Source organism: Gossypium raimondii, chromosome 3 (genome assembly GCF_025698545.1).
Source record: "Gossypium raimondii isolate GPD5lz chromosome 3, ASM2569854v1, whole genome shotgun sequence".
Classification (NCBI taxonomy): domain Eukaryota; kingdom Viridiplantae; phylum Streptophyta; class Magnoliopsida; order Malvales; family Malvaceae; genus Gossypium; species Gossypium raimondii.
The window spans coordinates 46,133,796-46,147,919 of NC_068567.1; the positions used below are offsets into that span (position 1 = coordinate 46,133,796).

Below are 14,124 nucleotides of genomic sequence, written 5' to 3' on the forward strand. Positions count from 1 at the left end.
CTAAGTTTTGGTATGTGAAATGGCTTGTGTTTGAAGGTGTTTTGGGGCATACACAGTCTGCCACACAACCATGTTTCCCACACGATTACATGACACAACCATGTGCCCTCTTTGATTTTTGGTGCAGGACTGACCACACGGCCTCAAAAAGTTACATAGCCAGGCAACACAGCCGTATGACCCTAAGTTACACGAACTCAGATTGTTACACGTTTGGCCACATGGCCACGTTCTTGAGCCACACGACCATGTTCTTGAGCCACACGGGCTAAGCCCTATCACACGGCCTGGCCACACGACCGTGTGACCTATGTTTTCACTTTTTACTCAAAAATTTTTAAAAGTTTCATTTTAATCCAGAATGGTTTTCAATTTGTTTTAAATGTCTCGTAAGCTTGATTTAGGTCTCGAATTGATTGAATAGCATGGAAATGAATGGTTATAATTTATTTGTTTGTTTTTTTTATTGATTTTATGATAAATGTTCATGATTTAATATTGGAAGGCCTTATAGTTAAGGTTGGGTGATCGAACCAGGTATAGGGTATTACATTTAGTGATATTAGAGCTACAATTTAATTAATTCTAAGACTGAACGTAGAATGTATTAACTCTAGAAATACATGTCACTGTATAACATGTGATAATATGATGACTCCTGATCAGTTTGACTTGTTTTCTTATAGATTAATGATCTTAACTGATTTCAATCGTTTAGATTCTGACGATACTCAAAATAATATTCCAGCCATCGATCAATGGGCTGCCCATAACGTACCTGAATTTTAAAAGCCTAGAGAAGAGGCTCATAATGCCTTTTTTCATATGATGTAAGATATGTTTAATACATACATGAGAGCTAATCTCGAGGTTCGAAAACCTCCACCCCCTCATCCTCAAAGCTCGATACAACCAAATAATCACATAATTTCTATTGATAAAGTTCAAAAGTGTGGAGCTGAAGAGTTCCGTGGTAAGGTAGGTGATGACCCAACCAGAACTGAATACTAGTTATAGCATATACAGAGGATTCTAGAAGAGGTGTGTCCTCTGGATAACTGTTTAAGATATGTCATATCATTGTTGAAAGAAGAAGCTTTTTACTAGTGGTCGACTCTAATTCATGTTGTACCTAAAGAACATGTAAATTGGAAATTCTTCAAAACTGAGTTCAAAAAGAAATACGTTAGTAAAAGATATCTCAACAAGAAGAAAAAAGAATTCCTTGAGTTGAAATAGGGTAACATATCAGTTGTGGAATATGAGTGTGAGTTTGTTCAACTCAGTAAATATGCTATCAAAATTGTATCTTCTGAGGGAGAATTGTGTATTTGTTTTGAAGACGGCTTAAATGATGAAATCAAACTGTTAGTCAGTGTTATAGAAATCAGAGAATTTATAATATTGTCTGACAGAGCTTAGAAAATAAAAGAAGTTTAAAATCACAAGAAATAAACAAAAACAAAAACTCGTGACTTTAATAAACGTAACTCAACCAGAACATTTTCTGCTTCCCTACAGAAGAAGATGAAAGAATTGAGTAGCCGTTTTTCAGCACCATCTAGGTTTTCGGGCAGAGATCAATCGAAACAAAACAACATGAGATCACCGACTTCTTCAAGCTTCAGGGCATGTAACGTCCAAAATGTAAACAAACCAGAATTTAGTCAATAAGGCTGGTGTCACTTTGGTGAGTGTACATTGAAAGTCAGATCCTGCTTTATTTGTGGTCTTCCGATCATTTTAAGAGCGATTGCTCGAAATGAACTGAGTCAAATAGAGATAAGAATGCAAAACTTGTTGTTACTTCTACCAAAGGCAGACGAACATGAAATAGTGGTGCTGCAAGAGTCAGTAGAAGTGGGACAAAGGATTCAGCAATTCGATTTGAAGCTTGAGCTCCTGCTAGAGCTCATACAATTCGTGCATGTAAGGAGGCTTCAGCTACTGATGTTATTGTTGGTACATTTTCTATCTTTGATGTTACTATAGATGTATTAGTTGACCTTGGATCGACACATTCATATATATATGCATTATGTTAGTAACTGAAAAGAATTTACCAATTGAGTCAATTGAATATGTCATTAAAGTAACGAACCCATTAGGTTGGAATGTCATAGTTGATTTGATATGCAAACAATGTGCACTGAAAATTCAGGGCTACAACTTTTTTACTGATGATGTTACTGCCATTTAACGAATTTAACGTTATCTTGGGAATAGATTGGTTGATTGTTCATGATGCTGTTGTGAACTGCCATAAAAAACGGACTGATTTGAGATGCTAGAACGGTAAATTGATTTATGTTGAATCTATAAACTTTGATTACGTTTCAAATATAATTTCAGCACAGAAAGTGATCCGAAAAGGCTATGATTCATTTTTAGCTTATATTATGGATTCCAGAGTATCAAAAAAGAAGGTTGATTAGGTACCGATAGTATGTGAGTTTACAGATGTTTTTCTTGAGGAGTTGTTGGGTTTACCATCATAGTGAGAAGTTGAATTTGTTATTGAGTTAGTGTCAGGGACTGCTCTAATTTTGATTGCTCCATACCGAATGGCTCCAACCAAACTAAATGAACTAAAAGCTTAGTTGTTAGAATTGATTTATAGAGGTTTTATTCGATTGAGTACATCACCTTGTGGTGCACCTGGTTTGTTTGTGAAAAAGAAATACGGGTCAATGAGATTGTGTATAGATTATCGACAATTGACAAAGTCACGATAGAAAATAAATACTCATTGCCTCGTATTGATGATTTATTTGATCAGTTGAAAAGTGCCAAAGTGTTTTCGAATAATGATCTCAAATATGGTTACTATCAGTTGAGAGTTAAAGATGTCGATGTATCAAAAATAGTGTTTAGAACTCATTACGGACACTACGAATTTCTAGTCATGCTATTTGGATTGACAAATGCCCTGATAGCATTTATAGATTTGATGAATCGAGTGTTTCAACCTCACCTTGATAGGTTCGTTGTTGTTTTTATTAACGACATTCTGATTTACTCCAGAGATGAATTTGAGCATTCCTAACATTTGAATATCGTATTATAGACATTGCGTGAAAAACAATTGTATGCAAAGTTTAATAAATGCAAATTTTGGCTTAAAGAAGTCAAATTTCTAGATCACGTGATTTTAGCTGAAGGTATACGAGTTGATCTGAGCAAGACTTTTGTTATTCTGAACTGGAAGCCTCTGCGAAATGTTTATAAGGTACGTAGTTTTCTGGGGTTAGCTAGATATTATTGACGGTTTATTAAGAACTTGTCAATAATAGTTTTGCCTATGACGAATCTGTTACAAAAAATGTTAGTTTTGTGTGGTCTGATAAATGTCAACAAAGTTTTGATTAGTTGAAAAATATATTGGCAAAGGGATCAATGTTGACACAGCCTGAATTCGGGAAATAACTTGTTGGTTACAATGATGCTTCTTTGAACGGTTTGGGATGTGTTTTGATGCAGGAAGGCAAGGTGATTGCATATGCTTCTCAACAGTTTCAAACTCACGGAAAAAATTACCCGAAACATGATCCTGAGTTAGCTGTAGTTGTTTTTATATTGCAAATTTGGTGTCATTATCTATACAACAAGAAAGGACACGTTTATACTGATCAAAAAATTCTCAAATACTTAATAACATGAAAAGAGTTGAATCTGCGTCAACGGAGATGGCTAGAATTGCTAAAAGATTACGATATGATAATAGACTATCATCTGGGCAAAGAAAACATTGTGGTCGATGCTTTGAGTCGTAAATCTCTTTATTCTCTTTGATCGATGAATGTTCAACTTCAGTTGGACTGTGATGGTTTTATTTTAGGCGAGTTGAGGGCTAAACTTTTGTTTTTACAGAATATTTGGGAGTTGCAATTTGATTATCCGAATTTGTTGGCCAAACGGAGAATGGTTGAGAATTGTCATATAGTTGATTTTAATATTGGTGCAGATAACAATTTATATTTTCATAATAGATTGTGTGTACCTGATGATTCATAATTAAAATAGAACATTTTGAATAAAGTTCACAACAATATTTATTAATTACACCTAGGAAGCACAAAAATGTATTGTGATTTGAAACAGATATATTGGTGGCCAAGAATAAAATGTGAGATTTATAAATTTGTATCTAAGTGTCTTGTGTGTCAAAAGGCAAAAGCCGAGCATCAAGTTCCATCTAGGTTGTTGCAGCTTATTATGATTCCCGAGTGGAAATGGGAGCACTATGAACTTCGTAATGGGATTGTCATTAACACCGAGAAAGAAAGATGGAATATGGGTTATAGTTTATCGGTTAATGAAGTCTACACATTTTATACTTATTCGTACAGATTATTCAATAAATTGGTAGACTTGTATGTTTTGAAAATAATCAAATTACACGGTGTTCCATTATCAATCATTTCTGATCATGATTCGTGGTTTACCTCCAGATTTATGGGTAAATTACATAAGGCTCTGGGAACTAAGTTGAAATTTAGTATAGCTTTTCATCCACAAATGGATGGTCAATCAGAACAGATAATTCAGGTACTTGAAAATATGCTCCAATGTTGTATACTCGAGTTTGAAAGTAGCTGGGAAAAGTTTATTCCGTTGGTTGAATTTGCTTAGAACAACAGTTACCAGTCGAGCATTAAAATGGAAATGACCGTTAATTATTAGGTGACTATATTCAAAGGATATATGATGAATAAATCATATGAATTTGATATTTTTAAATGGTTAAATGTTGAATTGATTATACATATAATATCGAAAAGTTGATATTGGATTGAATTGAATTGAAATGATTACAATATATTGTTTGGAAGGTTTTTGACATATTTTATGTAGGTTTGGAAGTGTACAAATGTACTAAAAATGCAAATGGTCGGAAAGACTGGTTATGAATCTAGTTGATATGTTTACAAAATAAATATGTCATAATAACATGAAAATAGTTAGTATGGTGGAACATGATTGTGATTTGAATACTTTGATCTTACTATGCCAATATACTAACTTGTGGTTGTTTTGTGAACTTGTACAAGAGAGCTTAAGGATGCCAAAGAAATGTCATGTTATGTACTTTTGTGTCTTAATTGATTAAATTGATATAAAATTTAGGTAAGTTAACTTAGATTTCGTATGAACTTACTAAGCATACGATATGCTTATTTTGTTTCATTTTCTGTTTTATGTAGTTGACATATTGTGGAATGAGATGATCAAATCAACATAGAGCTCACACTACACAGTCTTCATTTTGGTAAACTTCCATTCGTTTGAACCTGGTTATATGTGGTATGTGTCTAGGAGCATCTTGTTATTTTTAATGTTTAGTATGTTTTGAGACATACTTACTTTTAACACTTATGCCAAATTGCTTATGTTTGCAAATTGAATGCTTTTTGGTTTATATGTATGGTTTGGAAATCAAGCAAGTAATGTATACATTGTTAAATGTGTGATATGGAGTTATGAATGGTATATATACACAAGATATATATAACATGTTAGAATGTGTATGATTAGTATCTACTGATGCAAGAATGAACATTTTTTAATTGAGAAACCGAATAGTTGAATTTCTTGTAATTGTATATATAGCTTTGTTGTGATTTGGTGCCAAATGTGGCATATTGGTTTTATGATTTGATTAGGTGATCATATGTTATGTTTTGGGATAGTATTAGTTTGGTTTGAACATGTTTTTAATGGTTGAAATGCATTTTTAAGTCACTTTTAAAGGTTGGATTTGTATCATGTACCAAAATGGCCTATTTTTGTGCCCCACGGGCTGGCACACAGTCATGTGTCCTAGATGGGCTGGTCACACGCCTATGTGGGTATTGTAAATTTGGTCAGTTTTAATGCATACGGCTACAGTTTTTTACACAACCTAGTCACACGACCGTGTGACTTTTGATGAAATTTTACAGTTTGAACCACACGGCCGTACGACCCCTATTTTGCATTTTCGCCTTAACTTTTGAATATGTTGCAATTTGATCCCTGTTCATTATCGAGGCAACTTTAGAGATTTCGTAAGCTCAATTAAGACTCGAATCTAATTATATATATTATAATATTTGTGTGTTTATGATATGTTTAATTATTTAAAGGATTATTTATAATTTAATTTATCTGTAATTTTTGGAAATATTGCAAATTAGTCCTAGTTAAATTCTAGATTGATACTGGAGCATACTTAAGCTCATATAAAGCTTGAAAAATGTTGTATTTGGTGATTACGAATTGAATTGACTAGGATTGTATGATTGTATGATTAATTTGAATGATAATTGAGGCTTAGTTTGGATGGGCAGTGCGTTTACCTGAGGTTAGTGTAAAAACAGCGGTGGCGGTAAGATTAGATACTATAGAGATACTGTAGCGTGAGACAAAAAGTAAACTAAACACACTGCATCACACCCAACTGCCCATCCAAACCCCACCTAAGTATTTATGAAGTGATTCCATGTTTATTTAAAATAATTTATATGAATTGAATGCGTTTTGTTCCAATGGTAACTATAGCATTCTGTAGCTTGGGTCTGGTGTCCGAACCGGGTACGGGGTGTTATAGAGAAAACTTCTATAAAGTTTTCGGTTTTTTACCCCAAGGATATTTTATTGCAATTGAAGTGTTTCCAGAGTCATATTTCTTTCTTCTTTTTTCTTTTTTTCTTTTGAGTGACAATTCTTTATTTATCTAGTATTAGTCGAGCTTCTGGTTTTAGTAAGTTTCTTTTATTAGTCTTGTTTTTCTTGGTCAATTGAGTGATAATGGCGAGGAGTTTGCACATTCGGTGCTTCAAGAGGTGGTATGTGAGAGATTTTCCCGAGGCGTGTTGCTCGCTCTGAGGAGTGGTGTTCTAGGTGTATTCTCTAAAGTGTTGGTCTTGGTTCTTGAGGAGTTGTGCTCGAGGGATTAGGGGTATAGATAATATTTTTAATCTTAATCTAATTGAATTGATTTAAGTAATAACTCAATCAATATCAAACTGAATTTAATAAAATCAAACCGAATAGATGATTAGAATTGATTTTTTATTTTTTAATGACATTAAATAGGAATCCGACTCTGTAAAATGCTTAAGCATGTTGATTCAGACCAGACAATGATCAAGCTTTGCTATGGCTTCTCGTTCTACATATATCACAAACAGAGAATGGGATAGTATTGCATGGCAGAATCACTACTTAAAGCAAGGTTGGTCCAAGTGCAGTTGTTGGCATTCAAAAATAAGACCTTAATTCCTTTGTTACTTTTATTGGCCATTTAATTCCAGCGAATCAGTTCAGAAAGAAAGAAAGAAAGAAGGAAAAGAAGTAACCAGCGAACAACTACTCCGCATTACAAACCACACTTTGGCAACCTTACATTTCTAGATCATAAAGATACATCCATTTTGTTTTTAACCAATTCTACACTTTTAACATTCTGGTTCTATATATATGTCTAACTTCCCCCTGCTTGTACCAATACTTTCAGAACAAAATTACCACCTTACAATGCCCATTTCCTGTTATACCTTGCTCTTCTTCCTTCCAATATTGCTTCTCACTTCATCACCACAAGTGGCCTCATCATCGCATTATCTTCGTGATCCAAGATCTGCATTTTCCAATGTTTTATATTTAAATATGTATCCACCAAACATAAAAGGAAAGGCAATGTAGTTACTTACATGACAATGATACACGTAACCAGGCATTCCAGTTGGATCAAATGAGTATGAAGTGTTGGAATGTATGTAAGAAAACCTAACTAATATCCTTGTCACATATCCAGGTGTCATCTTATACACATTCTTCCACCCTTTCTCATGAGCTGCCACCCTTAACTTTTTGCCACGTGCGTGTTTGCTTATTTGGCACTTGATGGCGTCGTTCATTTTCGACATGCATGCCTTAAACTCCTCTGCTTTTACTAGCTCCGTTTGATCCAACACAGTAAACACTGCCAAATGAATGTGCATCGGATGATTATCTTCCGTTAAATTAATTACGTTCCAGATCTCACTCGTCCCTGCCTTCGGCGTCTCCGTTGCCGGCGCCTCGTACGGTTTCCCATTGATGTAGAGATGCGTCGGTTCGTCGGTGTCGCTTGTGTATTCGTACATTGCAATATATCGTGTTTGGGTCGCACTGGATAAATCTGGGGAAGGATATTGGATCAATTTATCGGGTACTCGCCACGTGTCAACCTCTCGCTCTTTCTTGATGGTAAATTTCATGACTCTACCGTTTAATTCGTTGACTGGGTCTCCGGACGGGTAAGGGTAGGGTGCATCGTTAGCCAGAACAGCTTCATCAGTCTTTGACTTTGAAAAGTCAACGACCACGTCAGCAATCTCTGAGGGTGCCAGCAGAGTTTCATTGGTCACCACGGGTTCCACGAGGTAAGTCGAGTCAGATGCCACGTGGATGAACTCCAAGCCATTTGTGAAGAAAAGTCTGAAGAATCTAGCATTGCTAGCGTTGATTATACGTAATCGGTATTTACGGCGTCGTACCGTCATCTTGGGCCATGCCTTACCATTCACTATGATTAAGTCGCCGAAATATTCCGGCTGCCATTGCGGATGTATAGAGGGGTTGTTTCCGGTGGAATTCATGTATATGGATCCATCCTTACGAAAGCTACGATCAAAGACGATCAAAGGCCGATCGAACTCTTCGCCGTGGGGAAGTTCAAGTGGGCCCTCAACCTCAGGGTGTCGAATAACATAGGCTCCAATCAGACCGGCTAATAGGTTGACTCTAGTCAACCCCATGGCATGATCATGGTACCAAAGACTTCCAGGCTGCTGATTATTGTTGTAGTGATATGTTCCCTTAGACCAGTCAGGACCCTTCTCTTTGAATCCAGCAGTGAACCATGAGTTTGCGTTTCCATCATTGGCGGGTTCATGCATGCCGCCATGGAGGTGCACTACGGTAGGGATTCCCGTCTTGGTTGCAGGTATGGCAGTGGGAATTGTCGGATCCCATGGCAGTATGTGCTTTGATGGGAGAAAGTTTTTCCATGTCACGTAAGTGTCAATTCCCTGGAGTGCCTCGATGGTCGGACCGGGGACTGTTGCCCCGCGCCTTGAAGCACCATAGGCGAACACTGGCGTTGGAGGCAAGTCCCTGTGGAATTTCTGCAATCTCGAATTTAGACGAAGTAGAACGATTATGATGATGTTGTAAGACCCAAGTTTTGCAAAAAGATGAAACATTTTTCCCTTGAATTTACCAACATAATTTAATTACTCTGTTAATAAAAAGTGTAAAAAATAAACTAATCAATCAAACAATTAAATAAAATAAGACTGCAACTCATAACTTATTATTATCCCTCACTTCGCTGGCTACTTTATATTATTATTATTATTATTTTGGTAAATATATTAAGATGGGAAAGCACCAAACTTTACAACTGGCCAAGGTGTCGAAGATAGCAAAGAACCAGTCTCAGTTTTTAACTATACTATATTTAGGGGTTATGTAATTACATGAATTTGCAGCAACTTTTGAAGACAAGAAGGTAAGGTGACTGAGGAACACGCTTCTTTTCAGCTACTGGAAGAGGAGACTTAAAACATTTCAACTCTTTTCTCTAGTTTTGCGCTATAATTCTTAAAAGAAAAATAAGAATACAAGTTGCAGGTTGTCAATAGCTGTAGATTTTGAAAAAGAAATTCTCCTAATTGCTTAGCAAGAATATTTGGAATAGAAAAGAAAGGAATATAGTTACCCATTTTTTCTTGAACATGCCAATCATGAGTGACTTGGGTTTGGGGGAAGTATTGAGCATACGAAAACCTTGGATTTTAGGCATATCTGGAAGCTCATCAACGAACATCTCCAGTTTTGATGGATTCAGAAGCCTATCTTCAGCGCCGAGCTCCCCAAGGTGAGCTAAAAGTAGGAGAAAAAGCAGAATCCTCCTCATCGAAACCAGAGAAAACAGAGGGAGAAAGCGTGAGTATTGTGTGTGCGTGAGTGAGAGTGAGAGAGAGAGATAAGCTTTGAAAGGGAATGCCTTCATAGGGGTTAACTTGGTAAAGATATGGCACTTCCTTCTGTTTATATAATTTTCATGTGTGTGTTTTTACTATTATATCATATTCTGATTATAAAAATGATGGTATAATCATTCCATACCAGAATCAAAATCCATATATAATAGAGTAAAAGGTAATTGACAAAAAAACTTTGTTATGAACCGAAAAAAAAGTATACCCAATTACCATAGCCAGACAGATAAAAACAAAGGGAGATAAGCTTCCAACTCCACCTTGGCATCTTCGATAAAAAGAAACTCCTTGATTTTAACATTAAAAGTTTGGAGCTGGAGGTCTGAACAGAAAACCTACAGTTACTTAAGCTTAATTAATGTAGTTATATATTTTTCATCCCCTTCATATTCAACTACATTTTTATTGTTATAACGTTTGGTTTTACTGTTTAAACTCACGCAATATGTTTCATTTTTATTTATTAATTTCAAAAGAAAATTTAGAAAAAAAGAAATCTTGAGCGCGTAATGTTATTTGCTATCGAATGGAATGAGCATAGAATTGATAGTACATATTCTTTAGTTTCTTCTCAATGTGAGTGGTGTTACGTGTTTGATTTTTGTTTAAACAGCTTTCTCTTTAATTGAGGTGTGAAGTTGAAGACGCTAGATTTCTCTGGTTGACTAATAAATATGTGTACTGAGAAGGACCCTATATTGGTCCAAACTAATTAATCTTTCTATAGATTCCATGTTCCCTTTGAAACTTGATGTTTTTTTTTTCTTTTTTTGCAGAATTTTAAACCACAACCAAAGCTTTTTGTTTGGTTGATTAACTGTTAACATCACTCCCATAAGTCTCCCACTGCTTGACTTAATTTGCTTGGTTGATGGATTCCATCAGACCATATTTCAATCCCATCAAGATTTCTTTTTTGATTAATTCGTCAAAAGGAATAGTGATGACGCCTCAATTACAACATATCAGAAACGTGTTTTACTTTTCCACAATATTAAGTGTGTGAATGGTAAAAGTATATATTATGAAATTCTTTGTATTAAGAGTCGGATTGTATTTTTATCTCTTTATTCAATAAATAGGTAAATTAGTATTTATACGTTAGATCAAAAAGTAAATTAGTTCTTTTGTTAAAAATTCATCCATCTCTACTGTTAAAATGAGTCCATGTATGTCAATATGAAGTACACGTTAGCTATGCCAGTTTTTAACCGTATAAAGAGATGAAACTTTTAGCAGGAATGATCAATTTGCTTTTTGATCTAACCTACATTGATTAAATTATCTATTTTTTAATAGAGAAACCAAAATGTAATCTGATTCCTAATATAAGAATCTTTATGCTACTTTTATCGAGTTTCAATAAATTTTAGTATTCTTTTATCTTTATGAAAACCACGTTGACTTTCATAATGAGCAAAATGAATAACCTGCTTGAACCTAATTTTAAAGTGAAGCAATAGAAGTTTGGACATGATTTTCATAATGAGCATGAAGAATATTTATTTACTTACTGATTTTGTGGATGTCCAATGTGTAAAGCATTGGGCACAAATTCATCACTTAGTGAACACCACATGCTTGTGCATTTAAACTAAATAATTAGGTCTCGATCACCCACATTGAATTTTTCTTAAATAATTAGGTTTCGACCGCCAACTGTTTCTTTTGGAACTTTTGCCCTTTGCTACATCTTTATTGTCTTTTGGAATAATATAAATGTGAATGAATCAATTAGATTAAGTTTAAATAATCTGTGTCAATATTTATATTGTGAAGCATTATGATGAACTGAAGTATATGAGTTTGAATAAAGGAAAGGAATCAAGTTATCAACAGGCTGTTTTCCCCTTTAAATAAAGGGTAAATTACAAAAATATCACTAAATTATTGTGTTCGTTTTATTTTAATTATGTTTTTCAATTTAGTCACTAAATTTTTCAAAATCAAATATGTTAGTCACTCTCTCATTAGTGGCCTTTACATGAGTGACGGAACTTGATGTGGACTTTTTTATTGATTTAATAACAAATTTAGCCATCTAATATTTACACATTCTATCAATTTAATCATAAATATAAAATATTCAACAAATTTAGTCGATTTGTTATTTTAGTTCTAAGTTCTGAAAATTTTAATAAATTTGTGTGCTCACCTTTTATACTTTGCCATGTTTTAGTAACATCCTCACATTAACCTTACTCATCCTTTGTGAATTCCAAGAAAATAATGGGAAAAGAAAAAGAGAAAACAATGAATGAGTGAATCAGCAAAAAGCTCTAATAGGAAAATCCAAGAACCAACAATATAAAGAAATCAAATAGTCAAGCAAGACACCTTCCTCAAAACATATTCATCGACAATCCACAGTCATTACAGCAGAAAAATCTTCCAAACCCATGAAAAATAACAGTAAATCAAGACACGACCCCATTTCAATAAAAGCTTGAGTAAATAAAAAAAACATCATTTTTTTTCTTTCCTTCTTTAGAGTCTCCATTGATAGTTATAAATTTTAGTTTATTTCAGAATCTGCCAAGAATCAATAAAGATATTCATAAAAGATGAAAAAGAAAATGAAGGAAAGGATCTCAAGGTTATTTTACCTATCTTACCCAAAAAATAAAATATCTACAACAATCACCCAAGTTTAAAAACAATCAACAAAATGACCTGAAATGAACAGTGCCAGGGGGTTTTGGTCACTCCATGGCCGACACCCACATAAAATTCCTCCCAATCATTACCTCATGATTGATACAGACTTAAAAATAATATTTTTTTGGTTGTGGCCATTGCATGATCAACATCCATGTATTTTTTTCACACTGTATCATACTGGTATACAAATTATATTAGTATTTTAAAAATATTTTGGGGTGCCGTGAAATAGTTGACCGACATCCCTTTTTTGTATAAAAAAAATTTTGAGGGGGGGTTGGACACCCCATAGTTAGCACACTTTGTCATTCAAAACATTTTTAAGGTGTCGTGTACCAGGTGGCAGACACCCCAACTATATTTTGAAAAAAAAAACAAATTTCTTGGGTGTCGGACATCCATTACCTGGCAGTGAAGCCAACTATATATATTTTATGTCTTCTATTTGAGTTTTTTTTTTGCTTTATCTATTGAAAAACAAAAATAGCCATACCGATGTTTTGTTGAGGAGGAAGCAAATATTATTGAAAATGAGTTCTTAATTTTTTTAGTGTACGTTCATTTTGATGGAGAAATGATAAATACAGTTGAAGAAGGTTGTGTATTTCAAAGTCGCCTAAAAATCAAAATAAGATTCAACAAGTGTGTTTTGCTGGCAAAATTGAAACAAAAGATCAATGCAAAAATAGCTATCCGTTGTGAGAAACAAATGTTAAGATTGTTTTACAAACTTCCAATTTCAACAGATCCACTCAAGTTCTCGAAAATGGAGCTTGAAGATGATGATGATCGAGGCACAACGATTGCAATTATTGCCCCTTGAGATCGAGAATCCCAATCCGGTTGAGTTGTTCACAGAGATACCCGATCCTGAACTCGTTTAAGTTGTAATTCAAGTAAGTTAGCATTTTGGATTTGATTTTGATCTTAATGTCTGCTGGGAAGATCAGTCAGGCTGTAGAGGGTCACTTCAAACTCCTGAAAATCCAAACTACGATGGATGTCTGTGTAGCATCTCAATCAAGGGTCCTCGTCTAGAGATATATCTAGAGGTATTGGGCACCATAGCAGATGGTAATAAAGGTTCCGATAATAAAGATCAGTCCCCCTATGATCTTGAAGATTTTAGTGACCCCGATTTCGATGAGGTCCCTAAATATATAGACGATGAAGACGTGGTGGAGGGTAAAGATGTGCAGCACCATTCGGCCGGGAACACAAGATCCAGTATAGTTATTCGTAATAATCTAGGGTGCTTCATGTTGAACGTAGATCCTAATGCGCCGCATGCATGAGAGTTACCCGAATACCTAGTGTTGACACCATTTTTTTGATGAAAAAAACGGGGTCGACTTGGATTTTGAAAATGAAAAAGGGAGTCGCCACCAATCCTTTTTGATAAGGTGTGATCGGGTCACCTTGAAAAATGGTT

The 14,124-nt window shown here is 34.8% G+C and overlaps 1 protein-coding gene across 1 annotated transcript; it reads right to left on the minus strand.

Annotated features, from left to right (window-relative positions):
- Nucleotides 1-7,249: 7,249 nt before the first annotated feature.
- Nucleotides 7,250-10,156, minus strand: LOC105794445 (multicopper oxidase LPR1). Its single transcript, XM_012623622.2, has 3 exons — nucleotides 9,749-10,156; nucleotides 7,695-9,152; nucleotides 7,250-7,621 (listed from the first exon to the last, which is right to left on the minus strand). The coding sequence occupies exons 1-3, from the start codon at nucleotides 10,040-10,042 to the stop codon at nucleotides 7,568-7,570; spliced, it is 1,806 nt and encodes a 601-aa protein (XP_012479076.1). The 5' UTR covers nucleotides 10,043-10,156; the 3' UTR covers nucleotides 7,250-7,567.
- Nucleotides 10,157-14,124: the final 3,968 nt, after the last annotated feature.